The sequence below is a fragment of the Simochromis diagramma genome, unplaced genomic scaffold, assembly GCF_900408965.1.
Source record: "Simochromis diagramma unplaced genomic scaffold, fSimDia1.1 OVJJ01000197.1, whole genome shotgun sequence".
NCBI classification, from domain to species: Eukaryota; Metazoa; Chordata; class Actinopteri; order Cichliformes; family Cichlidae; genus Simochromis; species Simochromis diagramma.
Window position 1 is genome coordinate 439,784 of NW_024386935.1, and position 19,034 is coordinate 458,817.

At 38.6% G+C, this 19,034-nt stretch overlaps 1 protein-coding gene across 6 annotated transcripts in view; it reads left to right on the forward strand.

Annotated features, from left to right (window-relative positions):
• The window catches only part of ltbp1 (latent transforming growth factor beta binding protein 1), a 127,545-nt gene that overhangs the window by 80,590 nt on the left and 27,921 nt on the right, over positions 1-19,034 (forward strand). For 3 of the 6 annotated variants that reach the window (XM_040037152.1, XM_040037154.1, XM_040037155.1), the window contains exons 8-13: positions 2,536-2,595; positions 6,273-6,395; positions 9,790-9,954; positions 11,784-11,945; positions 14,561-14,583; positions 16,385-16,487. In XM_040037152.1, coding sequence (XP_039893086.1) covers positions 2,536-2,595; positions 6,273-6,395; positions 9,790-9,954; positions 11,784-11,945; positions 14,561-14,583; positions 16,385-16,487 — 636 coding nt within the window. The remainder of the gene's footprint in view (positions 1-2,535; positions 2,596-6,272; positions 6,396-9,789; positions 9,955-11,783; positions 11,946-14,560; positions 14,584-16,384; positions 16,488-19,034) is intronic. The other 3 variants (XM_040037153.1, XM_040037157.1, XM_040037156.1) reach the window with 3 other exon arrangements.

Consider the following 19,034-nt stretch of genomic DNA (forward strand, 5'->3'; position numbering starts at 1 on the left):
CTGTGAGTAAATGTTTTAAACATTGTGGATTTTCACACCTTATTGCAGTTTGGTTACATTAAAGGTGCAGTTTGTTAGATTAAAAAACACAACCTTAACTGTCAACAGAAGGGGGCAGTATATTACCAGAAAGTTATAATGTACCTGAGCCCCTCCCAAAGAATTAGGTCCTTCCTCGAATCTAATGCTGAATTAATTTAGATACTAATTATTCGTATTTAAACTAGTATCTAATAGCAGAGCATAGATCCGAAAACGCTGACTTGAAAGCTAGAGAGCTGCGAATTTGAACATTATTAACGTGAATGCTATTTAAGAATTCACAGTACTCAGTATACATTAAAAATGTATTCTTTGTGCTACAGAAGCCATCAAAATGTTCAGCTGTTTCAGAAGGTAGAGAAAAAAAGTCAACATTGAAATCAGTCCCAAGACTTTACGTTTTCAGCTGTTCTTCATTTTTGATATCTCCTGTAGTGTCCAAACAGTGACAAGTTTCAGAAAGTTTCTAAGATTACAGTACTTTACAGCTGATGACATGATCACTGTCCCCCACTGAAGAATTTAGGCTCTTTATTTTATTTATTTATTTTTCTATTTGAAGTCTTTTCACTCTCTTTCAATAAATGACCTTTCCAAACCAGTGAGACGTCCAGAGCAGCCTGAGTTTTTGGAGTGCCCACGTTAAGTTTTCTCCTTTCTCCTGAGCAGAAGTAATTTCTCTGTAAATTTTTGGTTATTGACACAAAAAATATATGTACTGCTTCAGTAGATTTGAGGTTATAGTATTGTAAAGGTCTTTTAACTCACGCTGTAGCTCAGCTCGGTGCACACTCATTCTTTTGTATTCAACTTACACTTGTATCAGAAATCTGAGCCTGTCTTCTCCCTGTGTCCCCATTTCAGAGTTGATTCAGTTTCAGCATTAATCAGTGACTCCAGTCCAATCCATTCCCGCAGCTTTGTCATTGCCAAAGGATTTCTGTCCTGCTCTTCTGTACTTGGCCTTCCCTATTTTTAGGGAAATATTAATACAAAACTGCAAAGGTGAACTCCCTGCTGCAGCTTTTGACTAATTGTTCAGTCTTAAAAAAGTATACAAAACAGCAATGAAGTTTTTATTGAACCAAGGGAAACAACAGTTTCAGAAACAATAGGTCTTTGATCCATCCTTTAATCTGTCAGGGCCTCGCATACACATCTGGTTAAACAGCGAGGAGCAGTTTTTTTGTCGTAAAACACAGCTGTTAGGGAGACCACGGAATCTGTAGTCTAAAAAGACTGATTGCACACCTGAGCTGCTCAGGATATAGTTCTTAGCGTATAGGAGAGAACAGAACTGAAAGACTTGCTTTTATTGCATGTGTGCTTGCTTTTAGCACACATGCAATAAGACACCAGGACAGGGAAGATTAAGTCTTTTCATATCCAGCATTTTAGTGGGAGTCACCAAAGGGCCAGCGATTTGCACTCTCTGTCCTCTCCTCAGGAATGGTGGAGGCATGAGGTGTTTTTTCTTTTTTTTTAAACATTTAGGTGTGAAATAGTCCATTGTGCGATGGAGACTGTGGTAACTGGTAAATAGACTGGCTTTCTTGGTCAAACAATCATTGCCTTGTTTTGTTCTCAACAAAATATCAATCTTCTTTTGAGTATTTGGGTACCACCTACCCACTGGTTCCTTTGTCCAGCTGTACTGCAGTGAGACTGACTTCCTGTGTACTAATGTTGCTGCTTAAGTAGCTTCTAGCAGCTACGTCCACCTCCTTCCCTGCAACCCTTCATGGTTCCATTAATAACTCTTTTTGAACACTGTATCCTGTCTTAACTAACTATCATTACCTTAATTTAGTCATTTTTCAATGAAGGAATCCATTGTATTTTTAGAGGCTTTGCTGCTCATCTTATTGCGTGACGAAGCTCAAATAAATGTATTTTTATCTCAGCTCATCTCTCTATATAATTTAATATGATTAATTTTTTTCTTTCTTCTGTCTGTTTGGTTTAGAACTAAGTCGTATCTACTCTTCAACCACTCCTGTTTGTTTAAAGATACAAATAGTTTATATTCATTTTACAGCAATACGCTGAAACTACAGAGAGTAAATATGTAATTCAGTTATACGCAAAACAGCTCGCATAGTGACAAACATATTTATATTGACTGGGTTCTCATTCTCAATGACAGTCTATATTTGAATTTGACTATCAACCTGAGGTTACATAGAAAAAAAAATAAATATAAAATACATAAATATAAAAAAATGCAATACAGTACCTTCACTTAAACCACGGTAAAGGTACGCTGTTAACTTAAATTGACCATAATTAACATTTTTTACAATTTTAGAGTGAATACGTTTCTTTCCTTCAGGAACATGATTTATGCTTTTTTGCTTTATGAGACTTTAAATGAACACTCATAAATGTATTTTGGAATTATTACAGAATAAGAACCCAGACATTTGCTCTCAAAACTGTGACTAACATGTGCTCCTTCTCTTTGTTTTGCTCTTCACATGCTCCCGTCATCAGCTTTCCCCCTGATAGATTGCCCTCAGGGTTACATAAGAGTCAACAGTTCTCATTGCCAAGGTAAGAATTGATGTTATTGTTTTTAACATCCTAATGCTTATATAGCTTATAATAATGTGGTAAAGACGCGTGTGATTCCCTGTACTTCAGTGGTTCACAAACTTTTTTTTTTCCTAGACCCCCCCTTTGTTTTACAAGAAACTCTTTGTGCCCCCCCTCCCCGGCACAAACACATCGTCCAACCACACACACCCTTGTTTTGTTTTCTAACTCCAGTGCAGTTTATTTCACACCTCAAACCTTTTGTAAACAATTAAACAAATTAAAGTAAATGTCAATAAATTGCAGGTAGCAAATAAACTGCTACCTCTTTTAAGTAACAGAAAAACAAACCATCCTTATGGTGTAATTATTTAACGTGTAGTTGTTTTTTTCTAACTGTGTAAGAATATTCAACACTGTATTTTTCAAAAAACGCTTCTCTGTGCAAAGTGGGATTAAAAACATAAACAACTGTGAGATACTGTTTGTCCGTGAAATTCTGCCAGGGAGACCTACCATGGCACCGCTGTTGTGCAGGTGAAGCCAAAGGCAAGATATGCTTCATCATATTTTCTAGTCTTTGGTTTGTAAGCATATTTGGTGATGCTTCATCTTCTGCTTTGCGTTTGAGAAAATGTCTTAATATTAAGTTGATGAGGTTGCCCGTGATTTTGTGGAGAAATTCAGTATCCCGCAGGATGAATCCTGCTGACTCTGCTGATCACCTGACTATTATGTTTCTCTAAGTTTCTCTGTTTTAACTGTCGGGTGTGGTGTCACAAAATGTACTAACATTATGCCTCTCGGTGTACTGTGAAAACAATTGCAGTACTACTTTTAAAAACATCAACATTTCAGTATGACCGATGCTTAAGACCAAATACCACAAATTGCCACAAACTTGTGAGTTATGCCTCTCCTTACCCTTCTATGCCTCTTGATGGGAACTTTTATTTTAGACAGGAAGCCTCCTATATGTGGTTACAACTAGGCAGGAACAGCATTTTTAAATGTTGTAAAAATATTTAAAGCAGTTTATGTAAGTGACAAGTGTTAAAGATACTCTAAAACTCTGCGATTGAGTTTGCATCAAAAAGTGTGAATAGAGCTGAGAAGTATTATCTCTGTTATATTCAAATTAAGAAACTGGCCCTTCCAAAGCAACTTCCCACCAGTGTCTAAGTTAAAAAAGAACCTACTGAAATGATATCCACAAAAACCACGAGTCAGTGACTCTAAACTGGGGCTAAGCAGAATCGCAGACACACATGCAGCATGCACTTTAAATTAGGTTACAGCTGTGTAGGGGTGGTGTTAATCTGAGGCTAAATTTAATCATTGATTGTTCAGGGTGTTTCCTGACTGATGACAGTCTAGAAACCACTAACTGCAAAGTGGAAGTGGGCCAGTGTTTGGTGGCACCAACTCTTTTACAAGAACCCACAAAAGAGGAGCGTGACCTTTTCCAGCAGACTGTTCTGCTTGGCTGCTCAGAACATGGAGAGGAAGTCATTTTTTTCCATGACATTCAAAGTGTGGTACTGCACAAAATATAAAATAAAGACACAAACACATTCACAAGCATCTGCTTCGAATGCTGAAGAACAAACAGTCTGAACCATCCACCCATTTTATATGTCTGGTCATGTGGGGATACCAAAAGAGACAACCAGGAGTCATCCTGGCTAAATACCACTGCTTATGGGTCTAGTCACTACCTACAGCTCTTAGCCTCTATGCTACCTACACTAAATTAACAGTGTTCCCTTCATGCTGAGCCCTCTCTTCACAACCACAGACTACTGCAGTACATTGCAGATACCACACACTGGTAACACTTTCTAAAAACGATTGATCTAGTAGTAATGATGTGGTTTGTATGTTTGCAAGAAGCATAGTAGTTTTTCAATAATAGTCCCGTGTAGTGGTGGCAGTTGAGTTCATCTGGATTTCCTGTTTAAAAATAATTACAGTTGACAGAGATTTAGCATCAGTAACAGCTGACTCGCAAATGTTTCCGTTCCTTTTCCATAAAAGGTTGTTGTTGCATAAAAGTTGTTTTAGTCGGAGCATGAAGGACCTCAGGAGTAAAAAGATCAACCGAGAAGGCTGTCAAAACATGCTACCTGAAACAGCTGAGCTGCTTTTCACCATTAAACTGGATAACGTGTTAATGCATTACTGTAATCCAATTACTTTTTCAAGAGTAAAGTAAGGAATTACTATTGCAAAAAAAGTAATTACATTACTGTCACTTTCCCGTAAGCACGCTGCGTTACTGCATTACTAAACCGTGTCTCATGACAATGACGTAAGCGCATGCGACGTCCATGGCAGCAACAGATGTGTGCAGATCAACAGTGGATAATATGGAGCGTGGGAGAGAGTACGATTATGCATCGTTTAGTTTGAGTCCGTAAAAAGTGACAAAAGCATTTGTGTCCGCTGTACACTCTGCATGGGAAGAAAATTTCTTTCTGCAGTACAAAATTAAACTTCAGATCTGTGCACTCACCAAGCACGCTGCCACGAGAATGTTAAATTCACAGAGAAACCCCGGATTCCCCCCGCTGCGGCACCGGGCAAACCTCCACCCGCCCCACTCCTGCTAAACAGGTGAAAATAGATTTAAGAGTGACGGGACTTTGTGCCGCTGATTCTTTGATTTGATTTCTTTTTTGCTGTGTTTTACTTGCATCCATTTGAAAGAGGATGTGCTGGAATATGCAGAAAATAGGTTTAAATGTTTCTTCCAGCCAGAGACTGTTGCATATAATTAATTGTGCATAAAGTTAAAAAAGTCAAACTGATAAAACAAGACTTTTTCAATTTTATATGATGGATTAAACAGAAAATATAGAATTGGGGTCTTTTGCTTTATTAGATATTCAGTTTGTATATTACGTTTTTGAAAAGTAATAAAGTATTAGAGTAACTAATTACTTTTGAAAATAAGTAATCAGTAAAGTAATGGGATTACTTTCTTGGAGAAGTCATCGAAAAATGCAAGTTACTAATTACTAGTAACTTGACCAACACTGGTGTCACTGACCATAATCACTCACACACTTGGAAATGAAAGCATTAACAGTGAGCTGCATAGGAAAGAACACAGTTCTACAACATTTGACATTTTAGTTGTAATGTACTCACTTTTTTAGAGGTCACGTTTTAACCATGCATTCAAACCTCACCATCCGTGGCCAATACAGACATGGGCTGTGGGAGGAAGCTTGGGTAGCGAGCAGAAACTCCTGCGGGGACACAGCCAGGATTTGAACCTGGAACCTGAAGGCATGCTGAGGGTGGAAAATACTAACCACTGAACCACCAATAGTTACCAAAGCTGTGCAGACCTCCAGACTTACCCTCGCTATTCATACTGTCCAAACGTGTTTTCACAATGTGTATATGTGTACTGTGCCCTTCTCGCCTTAAAAGCCAGGACCACCAAACAGCACTGATAGTTTCATCAATGCCAGCTGACTAACAGCAGCAGATTTTTTTAGGCACTGCAGTTCTAAACTCATGTACTAGAAAATGAATAGTACTTGATGCACTAATGGAAGTATATGAATTCAGGTATAACAAGTGTGGTTAATTGTTTTTTTTTGGGGGGGGGGGTTAGTTCTGCAAGGTGAAGAAATTGTTTGAAAAACCTTTTCATTAACTGTCAACTCTTCAATAATTCACAGATCTAGATGAGTGCCAGCTACAGGGTGTGTGTCCAAATGGAAACTGTGTGAACACTCTGGGCAGCTACAGGTGCACATGTAAACCTGGATATGTCCCTGACCCCACGTTCATCATGTGCATACGTAAGTCCTCCAATCAGTTTTTCATCACAGTTGCTCGTTCAATAATTCTAGACAGAGAAGATCTAATGGAGCTGCGTCAGACTGAGCAAAAGATTCTTGCATTACATATGCATGCTGGTCTTAGATATGCAGATTTGCACATTCAGATCTTCAGATAACTTGAATACCATGCTTGCATGAAGATTTTCATTCAGATCTTCATGCAAGCATGGTATTCAAGTTATATAAAGCATGTACTGAGAGTTACACACAGCCAAAACCGAAATATCTCATTACGGGTCGGTAAATACTGGGAATTGTAGCCAGTTGGGCAATTTCTTGAGCACAATTATTAAAGTTATTATTTTAAAACATGCCATGAGCATGTATTGCCTTTCTTTTGCAGTGTAATATAAATGAGCATGAACACAAAACTAGAATATCCAACTCAATACAGATACTTAGGAAAATACTTGATAACTGATAACATTCAATTATTGAGTATTTTCCACCAGTTTTTCCAAATATAGTTAGATTTAACAAAATAAGTATTTAATATCAAGTTTATAAGTTCTATTCATTTAATAAATTATTTAGATAATTTCAATGTATTTTAGATCTTACTAATAAACAAAGACATCAGAATTATTTGATTCTTGTGGAGGAAACACATTGCGGAAAAATTGACAGTGTATTTTGTGCGGTATTAGGTATGCTAAAATAACTCACTATGAAATATTGAACTAGTTACTGCCTGCTTTTTACAACTGACCTCACAACTGGCTTTCACAAGATAAGAAGGACATTTTAATAAATGATTGTAGAGGTAGAAAAGTTCAACTTTATCATGTTGTCCACATCTGCCTGCAGCCTTTCTTTCTCATCACCTATTCACACTGCTCTGCCTCAGTCTGTAGCTTGTACATCCTCAGCTCTGCTCTTCAGCCCTGACACCCATCTGATTTGGCTGCTCTGCTCCAAAATGTGCTCTTTATGTGCTCGGATTAGTTCTCCACACTCCGGACTCTCTGCTCAACTCAGCTACGTTTCCCCTACGCAATCAGTAACCCACCCAGTTCTCCATGTGTCTGTAATGCGCTCTGCCATGACTAAATATTTCATTTGCAACCCATTCAGCTTTATTATTGATTCATTAATTATTCATCTTTAACTACATCCGCTATGTTAATGATAACAGACAGCTAATTTGGCTATTGGGTAACTGCTAATCGTTAAATGGGGCCGGGTTAACATTTATGGTAACTACTACTGTAGTATTTAAGTATTGTGAAATGGGAGCTTTACAGACCTCTCTTGAAATTCCTCCTACAGTGTTGTTTAGCATTGTGAATGTGAGCTACTTAGGCTGGTAGTGAGGGGAGGACCTGAAGTTGTGTGTGAACTGGAGGAGGCAAAGATGACACTGATGATGATACTGATGCATCGATATTAACTTTCAGTATCGGTTAATATCTGACAATCAATCAATTTTTTGACAGCCCCAGGATAGATAGGTTGGTGCATGGGACTGTGCCTTTTTTCCTCCTGTGGCTAATGAAAGCCATGTGTCCATTCGTTACTGCTACTCATTGATTGAAAGGCACAGCAGAGGGCTCCTGAAACCTACACTCCACTGAAAGAGTACCCCAATGATTTACATGTTTTTCATGCTGTATCTTTTTCTTCACACTTATTCTTACATTGCTTTAGTGTAAGGGGGACAGGTGGGCAATATGTTTGAAGCATACGGTATCCTAAACTGTGAGATTCTCAGTTGTCCGGGACTTTGTGACTTCTGTTATCTAAATCCTGAATACACACTAATATATTCATGATGAATAGATGCTGAACCAAGCATGCTATTTCTTGGCAAACACTGTTCAGACCATTTAGACAAAATAGCCCAATTTCTGTCTCCTCAAACCACAGAAAGATTTTTCTCACGCTCTCACAGCCCTTTGAGCATTTTGGGTGACATCTGCGTTTTGCTGAGGAGGGGCTCCGTTTGCTCACTCTGCCATAAAGGCAAGACCGGCGCAGTGCAGCAGGGTTAGTTTTCATTCTGGCAGGTCGTAATATTTCAGTAGACAAAGCCCACAGTGGCTGTTGATTTCCTAGTTACCGTCCTGGCCAAGGCCCTCCTTGCCTATTAAGTCATTTCGGTCAGATGGCCTACTGTAGCAAGAATCTTAGTGGTTTCAGACTTCTTCCATTTCATTCGAATTGATTTTATTTTGCTCCGGGGAACTTTAAATGTTGAAATTTTCCTGAACACTTCGCCTAGACACAGTTCCTGTCTGAAGGGCTTTGTTGTTTTTTTAACCTCATCATGGTAAACGGAGCGTACGTGTTCTCTGTAGAGGTGCTCTGATTTGCTGATGGCCAGTCGAGTGCATTCGATTAGCAGCACCTGGACTCATCTTGAAGTTGTAATAGTGCACTTGTGCTTGAAGCATTTTGGCTTCGTTTTGATGAAGAACATGGTGTAATATGTAGTTTGTATTCACCTGTATTAAGAGCTGCTCAGGAGAAGATTAGGTTTATTATGTCCTGATAGATAAAACCTTAGAATTCATCTTTCTAAATGACTTCAGCTTGATATTTCCACACACAGGCACGAGTAGTCTCAACCTCACATATTCTTCAAACTATTTGTTAAATGTTACTATGATACATGTCATTTAAAGGTTTGTGCAAATTTTCAAATGGCATCAAAAGTAGCATTAAAAATATTAAAATCAAACAAACAAACAAACCTTTTTCTAGCTTTGAGAATGAACTGTGCAAACCTGATTCTGACTTTTACTTCAGTCATTCCTGATGTTTTTAATCAAGGTATTTGTTGGGAAAATAGGTCAAGTATTTAACCCTTAAGTGAAATGATTTACTTCAGGTAATGTTTCTGGCAAAAAGGAAATCAGCCTGGGTTCCCCGTGGGGGTCGTTAGTTTGTCTCTTTTCCAGTCAGAACTGTTTCCAGCATTTATTTGTGGAGTTTAATTTTTGCCCTAGAACATATAAACCAAGCCAAACTCTCTGCATGCCTTCATCGCAGCCAGCACTTTGGTAGTGCATGAAGCACTGGCATGAAAATGTTCATTTTTTCCCCAAGTTTTTCCTTCATCATGTGGTCTTTGCTTTCTGGTGTTTAAATGTGTGTATAGCTATTTATACCAGTACCAAAATGTGGTTGCCGAGCCTCTTGTTGTAAAACATGTACTCAATTTAATGTACTCTGGTTTTGTTTTAGACATATATTTAGACTGCGTTTGTGACGGGGGGAAGGTTGCTCTGGTGAAGGGGACTTCTTTACTCTTTATCCTCTCTTTCCTCCATGTTTGGGTCTCCTGCACTTTGGTGTGCCACTTCCCGCGCCTCCTCCCTCCTCTTTGCCCTCCTTCTGTGCTCCTCTTCAGCCAAAACACCCATCCAAGAGGAGAAGGGGGCTTGCTTCCGTTTGGTCAGCTCGGGGAGGCAATGTTTGCACCCAGTGTCTGCCCAGCTGAGCAAACAGCTTTGCTGCTGCAGTGTGGGCAAAGCCTGGGGCCCTCGCTGTGACAAATGCCCCCCTCCAGGAACAGGTAAGGTCCCGAGAAATGTCAGATAGTTGTCCTGTCCGAATAAGGCCCCAAACCTTCTGTTGTGACTTCTATGGAGGAAACACGATGAAAAACACTATTCAGCCGTCTTGTAATTTACTTTTACGCCTTGCAAATCAGCAAACTCTAAAGCTCCGTCCTTTGGGATGAGCTTGAACTTATGTCCCAGTCTGTTATCCTGCCACTCTCTGTCTGCATGGGTTTCACAGCTTGGCTGAATAGCTGCTTTTAGATTAGAATAGAAAAACCTTTTGCAGTAATTTGTTTTATGTCACCTGCCTGTTTGTCTTTGTTTCGACACATCTCAGTATGTTCGTGGAATTTAATTACAAAGTGATGGTTGGTATTTCTAGGTAGTTGCATTCCCTTATGTTGTTGAAGGCACCCACATCTCATTTTTCATTTCAGTTTGTTTATATAGCACTAATCCGACAGCTGTCTCAGGTTGCTTTTAATTCTCATGTTTTGTGACGATGACTCAAGATGATCTATTATGTATCTGTACTGAGAATTATGAAAAGCGTCACGCTATTGTCTAAAAGCATGCGTAACAAACAAGTCTGTCTTCATTCATTCGACCACCTTTACTTTATGTAAATTTACCAAAAAAAGAAACAAACAAAATGCGGAAAAATTCCAAATACATCCTTTATTTAAACAAGGCTAAACAGGTAGAATGACGTCCTTGTGATGGTCCTGCGTGTTTTCCTGGTTATATCTTGAATATTCAACTAAGCAACAAACACGAGTTACAGAAAAAAACAGATATTTTGTCATACAAAGCTCACAAAATAACTAGAAATTGCTGCTGTGTCTTTCACATGTTACACGTCTTGCCACGTTGCTGGCGGTTTTAATTGCATGCTGCAAGGTCCGCTGTTAGAAGAGTCAGGGTTATTCATTCATGTTATACGTCACTCTGCAGTGTTGTACAAATGGATTCTGATACCAACAGTAAGAAATAATATCATTATGCAGGCGCTACGCATGTGTTTTACTAATTAAGATGAAGAGAAACACTAGATTGAAAAATGAACTGTGAAGATGTTTATGTAAAAACGTCTTTCCTTGTACAAGGATCACACATGTGATCAAACTTAATCGAAGTTGGAACTGAAATTTCTGCACATCTTAAGCTGGGATTCAAATCTGACTTGAATCTGAAGCCTGTGATGCAGCAAAACAGGCTCAACCTTTCTTTTCAACACATACAACTTATATTAGATGGACTGTTGTTTTAAAAAATAGTTAGGATTCTAAAATAGATCGGCTGGATATGGACATGTCCCAGCCTGGGATTTTCCTCATTTCTGAAACATTACTGAGTGTGTAACTCCAATCAAAATCTGTCATGCATTTCTATTTCTAAATTGTTTTTTCTACTAATTTTAAGGTGTTTTATTCAGTGAAAAAGAAAAGTCCACAGTTTTTACGGTGGGTTCTCTGTTATCTCATCGTGGGAACTGACTGCTTAATAGTATTTAGTTATTCTTAGTTAGTTAAATATCACTTTTTCCTCTTTTTGTAATATCTCATTCCATTTCTCTTTTTATATTGTTATACAAGAGAAGGGTGGAAGTTATCTTGATAAGACTAGGACATTTACTTAATATAGATTTGAAGGAGCAAAAATGGAAAGTTGTGTGAAGGTAGAGCATAAAATGCTTTTTTCTCTTCACCAGAGATGTGTTCAAAGTACCCTCTACTTGGTAAATGGTGGATTTTATTTGAGTTTTTATTCTGGTGCTTTTGTATTCATTCTAAGAATACAGATATAGAGTTAACTACTCATGTCGTGTGTTGTCATGCAGCTAAGTTCAAAGAAATCTGTCCTGGTGGAATGGGCTACACTGTTCTGCCAAATCCTCCTGTCAATAAGCCAATTTATCAGGAGCCCATTGACCCACCACAACCCCTACCAACACCAGAGAGACCTGTGGAGGCGTTTGGAACACCGGAAGAGATTATACCAGGTGAGTCTTGCAATATTAATAGCTAATTACCAGTGCATGTTTAGTTGATTTAGTCTATTTATTTTATGTGTCTGGGACCACAATAATTGAGCTAGGTATCTTGACTGATTTGTAACTAACAGTATTCTATTTATGCTGTCTTTATACTAGATCATATATAATTGATATATAGGTGGAATTCAGTAAATGAATTTAATTATCACTAGGTTAAATTCAAATTTGTGCACTAAACTGTTGCTTGCAGGATGCTACACAGTATAAAAATATTTTATTTTATTTTAATTTATCAAAACACATCCAATATCTGAGCGCTTACCTTTAAGTACAACTTTTTCCTCTCCTCTGCTGTCCTGTCTGTCTTAAACTTTCTCCATCTCTAAATAAAGTTGCTCACTCGTTTCTCTTCCTGTGAAATGCAGCAGTTGGACCGTCAGTTTGCAGACACACTGTGAGACAAACTGCACACAAACAGTTTGTGTGTTTGCTGATGTTTGTCTTTCTGCGTGCAGTTTGCATGTTCTCAGTGACATTGATATTTGTGTAAAAATGTATGGAGAAAAAAAGTCATCAGAAAAATAGATATTGGAGTAAACTACAGACAGCTTAAAATTCTAAGTACGGTAATGAAGTGTCCCACCTCTGGTCACCGTCTGTGTTCAACAATGGCTGTTCTCAGTAGATGCAGATGGCCTCATTTACTTATTTTTCCAACCTTTTGTCTTCTCGGTCCAAAATCGGCCCTTTGTCCTCTGAGTGCAGATTCAGCCTTTTCCTTTTGAGGTGGCTCTCCTATGAGGTGCCGTGTGTTTGTGGAGTGACTCTTTGGTTTCTTCTATGAACAACCATTGTTGAACAGAAGTGGTGGCTTATGACATTTGATTTGCTACTTTTGAATAAATCATTATATGGACCTAGTGCGACTTGTTTGTACAGAATATTATGCAGTGTTTATAGTCTCCATTTGGGGCGAAAAAACCCACCGTCTTTCTCAGAAAGACATCAACTTGCCCTCTGTTGCAGAATTTGCGGTGCAGCAGTTAGATACTTGAGATATTAAGATGTGAATACTCCACAGCTGTATTTTATTTGGCACACTTTAAAGTGTCTGAACTCAATGTGCTGTCAAAGCAACAAATATATCTGATGGATTGCATTTATGCAGTGCAGCAGAGAGAAAATGTTTTTTGCACTTTATTGAATGCCGAAAATGTGAAAAAGATCAAGCCGTGTAACAAATTACACCCACTTGCTCCTGTTTGAAGTGTGGTATTAATTTATCAGTGTCGTGGTGAAAAATGCCGAGACGGTGGGATAAACGGGAATCTCACGTTTGCAAATTACAACTCTAAAGTAACATTAAAAACTCTGATTTATGATCTTCTTGCATGTGATTAGGAAGCCAGATTTTGAGAAACACATCCCTCTTGTGACATTTGTTTGTAGAGGACATGGATTAAAGTGCTTTGACTGAGCGCTCATTCCCTGTTAAAAGCCCAGCCCACAAGCCATCAAAAAGAGAGCAAAGGGGAGATAAACCTGCCTGAGAGAAGAGCCTCATCCTCTCCTGTTATTATTCAGGACATGCTTGGCAGCCACCAAGGGAAGGAGAAACTTTGCAACATCTTAGCCAAAGCCAGACAGAAACCAAATTACTGTTTAGCTTTGCTGGAGCAGAGTACAGAGTTTTCCAGGCACAGAGGACAGGGCGCAAAAAACAATCGGACAAAATTCCACCACCCTAAACCTGTGCAGATTAGTGTTTGGATACCACCAGAAAGTAATGAGGCACCTGGCAGCCATACATATTGGTACTTTGAAGCAGCAAAAGCTGTGCTGGGTGGAAGGAGGAGATATTTTGCTTTTTTTCTAAATCTTTACTTTTGTCATCTTGAGACCTGGAAATGTGGTGTGTGCTGTTTATGATCTTTTCACAACACCAAACATGGACCTGTATATATGTCGCTAAGCATTTACTTAAACAAAGGTTGGATGTTGATGAAATTGAGGCGTTTCACATAAAACAATTGCCTTATTTTTGAAGGGCAATAAGAAGAATTTTGTTCTGGATAAGGGGAATTCTTGTGATTATGTGACCTTGAACATAATTTGTATGAAGACCTATTAGGTGTTGAAATGCTGTAAATTCTTACCAATACTGCAAGAAAAGTAACAATTCTTGTGAATTTCTGACCGACAGATGATGATGGATGACAAGGAGAATAAATAAGGTGCATATAGCTTTATAATTAATGAATAAAGTATTAACCTTACTAATGCTGAATACGTGTGTTGTTCATATAAAGTGTTACCAAAATGCTGTGATTGGGGAAGCAATTGTTACTTTTCTTGCAGTATTGGTAAGAATTTACATTTCAACAGCTAATAAGCAGTAAGCAAAGTCTGAAGGTATTCAGTGTTTATGATGTCAAAACAGTTTTTGACTGATTTAGCTTGAGTGTCTTAAAGATTTAAGACACTCAAGCTAATCAGTTTTTTTTTTTAAACTTTTTTTTTAAATGTCAGATGACATTTAAAAAAAAAAAGTTTGAGCTACGCTACATTATCACAAACCTTCACTCAAAGTTTTTGTTTGTATTTTTTTTTTTTTTGGTCAGTAGCAACCAGTTCACCAGAGCAGGTAGGTTTGGTACCTTTTCACTCTTTAGAGTGAAAATGCAAAAGCAGTTTGCCTGCATACGCTTAGCAAATACACTTACCTTCAAAAGAGTTTCAAAACCACATTTGCATGAAATCAGCAACATTGCTGCATGACTTTGGCTGGTCAGTTGAACAGCAAGTCAATTTCTACATCTTTGATGTGCTCATGTAGACTTTAAGAACCAGACTGAAATCTTTGACATGGTCCCAGATCTGGATACTCCACGCTTTTCTAGCTCCCTTTTGCCAAGCTGTTTATTCTTGCTCTGTGATTAAATTGCAGCCAGTTGCCATGCAAGCTAAATGCTAATCTGCTTCTCAGCACAGTACCTGCATTGCATGACGTAAGTAGTAGGAGGCTTAAATGATGAGTCTTGGCTAAAGATGCACTGCTCCAAAAAAATAAAGGAACACTTTGAAAACATATCAGAGCTCAGTGGGGGAAAAGTCTTGCCGGATATCAATACAGATATGGACTGGGTAATGTGTTAGGAATGAAAGGATGCCACATTGTTTGATGCAGATGCAAATGAAAATGACAGAGAACTTAATTCAAAGACACCCTCCATAATCAAAGTGAAAGAAGGATGTGGCAGGCTAATCCGTTTTGCCAACATTTCATTTGAACAATTTGAAGTGGTACTCGATGCTCCTAATGAGATAACAGGTGATTTCAGGATATCAGGATATCACTGAGCTACTGAACAGTCTAAGGCACAGGCTGATGCTATCGGCCTGACAGAAAGATCATCTCCCAGAGGTGTTTTATTGGATTTAGGTCAGGCAAGACTGGAACTCAAGGCCAGTCTATGGTATCAATTTCTGCTCTTGCCACATGAGGCCGGGCATTGTCGTGCACCAGGAGGGATTTTTATCCCATTACCTAATGGCAGTCAGGGTGCTGTTGCCTAGCATGTAGGGGCCTGTGCGTTCCTTCATGGATATGACTCCATGGATATCACTAACCCACAGCCAAACCAGTGATTCTGAATGATGTTACAGGCAGCATAACATTCTCTATGGCTTCTCCTGTCACATACGCTCAGGGTTAATCTGGATGTAACCCTTTCACTGGTTCACTGGTATTAGAGTTCACTGATATTAGAACTGTACTTTCTGGTATTCTATGGCAAATGCCAACCCTTTAGTCTCACCCCATGGTGTCGGGGAGTGAAAACAGGACACACTAGAGGATGTCAGACCCTCAGTCCATCCTCATAAGTCTGATTGTTCTGATTGTTTTGTCAGAGACTTTCACACAAATCATATTGTAGAGCTCTGTTCCTCCTTGCACAAAAGAGCAAATACCAGTCCTGCCGATGGGTTAAGGACCTTCTATGGCCCTGTCCAGCTCTCCTAGAATAACTGCCTGTCTCCTGGGGCCTCCTCTGTGCTCTTGAGACTGTGCTAGGAAACACTGCAAACCGTCCAGCATTGTATTGATGTTCCATCCTGGAGGAGTCGGACTATTTGTGCTACTGGTAGTGACACTGACCCTAGGCAAATGAAAAAACAGTCAGAATAGATGAATGTCAGTGGCCTCCAGTTGTAAAACCATTCCTGTTTTGTGGTTGGTTTCGTTGTTGCCCGTCTAGTGCGCCTGTAGTTAAAGTCATTAATGCCAAAGTAGCTGAAACTGATTAACCACCAGATCAATATCCCAAGGTTAATTGACTTGATTATATACGCTGAAGTGTTCCTTTAATATTTTTGAGCAGTATATGTATACAGTGCTATGTTGATTTTATGTCTTTGGTGTTGTCTGTGTCTTTTCATTGAAGGAGCTGGTAATTCCTGTGGGTAGCATTAGTCCAGTAGTTGAACCTATCCAGCCCCAGCTATCTCCGGGTGTTTCCACTATCAAGATGGAGGCACCTTACCCAGGTTCCTGCTTTGCCCTTTAAACTTCAAAGCAGTTTCAGACTCAGCTCATCGAGCTTATGATGGGCTCAGACAAAGCGATTTTTAATCCTTGGGTTTAATATGATCCAGTGGTCTGAAAAGAGTGCTGTTTCAGTGATGGTGATTACTGAGTCATTTTAAAACTTGTTATTGACATGACAATGATATGTTATATATATAAATATAGCTTGTTGTTTTTCACAACACACAATATCACTGTAAAAGAGGTACTAGGTAATTACTGGAAACAAAGTGGTATCCCAAGCAGTATGTATGGTACTAATTGTACTGGGTTCCAAAAAGCCTACAAACAGAACATTAAAAATGAGTTGTTGTTGTTTTTTAAAAAGATTCTCTGTGCTGTGGATGCACAGAGGGATAAGACCGAGGTAGTAAGAATTTAAAAGAAGGGCACAGAAGATCAGTGCTAACAACACATTATCTTACCATCTGCTCGAGTCATCTGGTATCCACAGACTACACAAAATAAACCATCAGTTATGTCCCTGATGTCTATTTATGGTATGGATAGGCATCATCAGTTTGATATTGCCTCATCTAAACCCAGTATTAGATCACTTTGTTAGTCTTAACTGCACACAGGTTTTATTGTACTGTAGTTTTGTTGTAGCGACGGAAATGTCACTGATTGGTGAGTAAAGTCCTATTTTGATGGCACAACTTGTACATTTTTACCATCAATATCAGAAGTTTTTTAAACCACATGTTACAAGCAAGGGCTACATCTGACAGCATGCTCTTCAGTAGCATCTTGTCACAAAGTCTACAGCAAACCCTTAATAAGACTTGAAATTATTTGTTACAACCACAATGCATATATATATATATATATATATATATATAAATAAAAAAAGCATTACGGTAAATTTCTTTTATAATTCATGCTTATAAAATGTTGAAAGTATATGTTTTGCATCATAGGGTAAAGTAAAAGAGTATAGACGGAGCTGCTGGAAATTATTTAGGAACCATAGCAAATTAGCCATAAAGCCATATAGGAACAGAGTAGGATGGTTAAGTGCTGAGGTACATGGCACATGTGTAGTTGGACTATTTTTGTCCGTATACTGTATATTCATTATACAAAGGGAATAATTAAAATCTTTTCTTTTTTTTGCTTCTATCTCATAAATACCAGTAAGTTATTTGGAATATTTCAAGTTTGAGTTAATTACTATTCAATAACTGTACCGTTTGAATACTGTCTCGGTGCACTTCACTGCACACAACCACAACCACGTATAAGACAGCTGACATGAGAGTTGTTCAGATGATGATGATCGAATACCTCCACAGGGAGGGTAGGCCACAGAAGCTCGTTGGGGGTGGGTTATTTATTTTTTGTATTGGCCTGCAGTAATAATTATAATGTAATATTGATTGTAAATTTTGTTGGGTTTACTGCCTTTTTACCAAGAATAATTGTTTGTTTTCTGAAATTTCTCTTCTGTAAAGTCACAAGGCTGTCCTTTCTAAACCTGTTAAACTTCTTGCCAAAGGTACTCCCTGGGACATTAAGAAGTGGTAACAGTTGAGGTCATATGATCACATTTTTGCAGGAGCAGGTTGAGGTGATGAGTAATGGTTATGACAAAAAATAAATGTGCCTGTGCAGGAGCCCTTTCTGTTAGTAAAAAAAAAAAAAAAAAAATCAAATTCTGTCATTCATGATGTTTGTACCAAAAGTTTCAGTACATTTGTGCAGAATATAAGATCAGGTGATATTATCCTTTCCATTGTCCTTATATGTTACCTAGTGTGGATAATCTAGTCACTCTAGTGTTGTATTTCCTGCCACTGGTGGTTCCCCCATCTCTCTTTTTCTAGGTGTCAGTCACACACAAGTAGAAGCAGGATGGCAACCTCCATGCAACCAGGAAAAAAATGGTTGGCAAGTGATTGCACAGAATTTTTTGGCTGTCTGGGGCCAAATACGAGTACTTGAAACAAAGTCGTCTTGCAACAAAAAGCAGTTGCCCAATGGTTGAGGGTGCTGCACCATCAACCTCTGGGCAACCACTTTTTTGCAAGTCGCCACATTGGAGGCAACGTTTCTCTGTCCGACTGACTGCACTCACTCTCAAATAGATTGGGGAAAGTTTGCAATTAAGCACCGTCTAATTTATGAAAGCAGACAGATTGTCAACACTGAGGAGCATCTCTTGTTTTGCAAGACGTGTGTGATGGTTGCTGCTACCAGTGTTGATTTATTTAAACAGGAGGGACGTTGTGAGCGCAGTGCCAGAATGTTGGCTAAGTCTTTTCACTGTTTAGAGCTTCACATTTTGCTTTTTCACAGTAATCCTAGCATTTATTGAAATGAATCAGACTTGAAATAAACTTAATGGACTATGAGAGGGAGGGAGAAGGAGAATCCTGTGAGATGATAAGACGATGCGTCTCGTGCTCTTTTTTTACTGTGAGCCGAGTGGGTTAAAGTGTTTCAGGGTTTTAGTCACATTTCTACTCATTGTAAACATTTCATATCAACATTCGTGTCTTTCATTC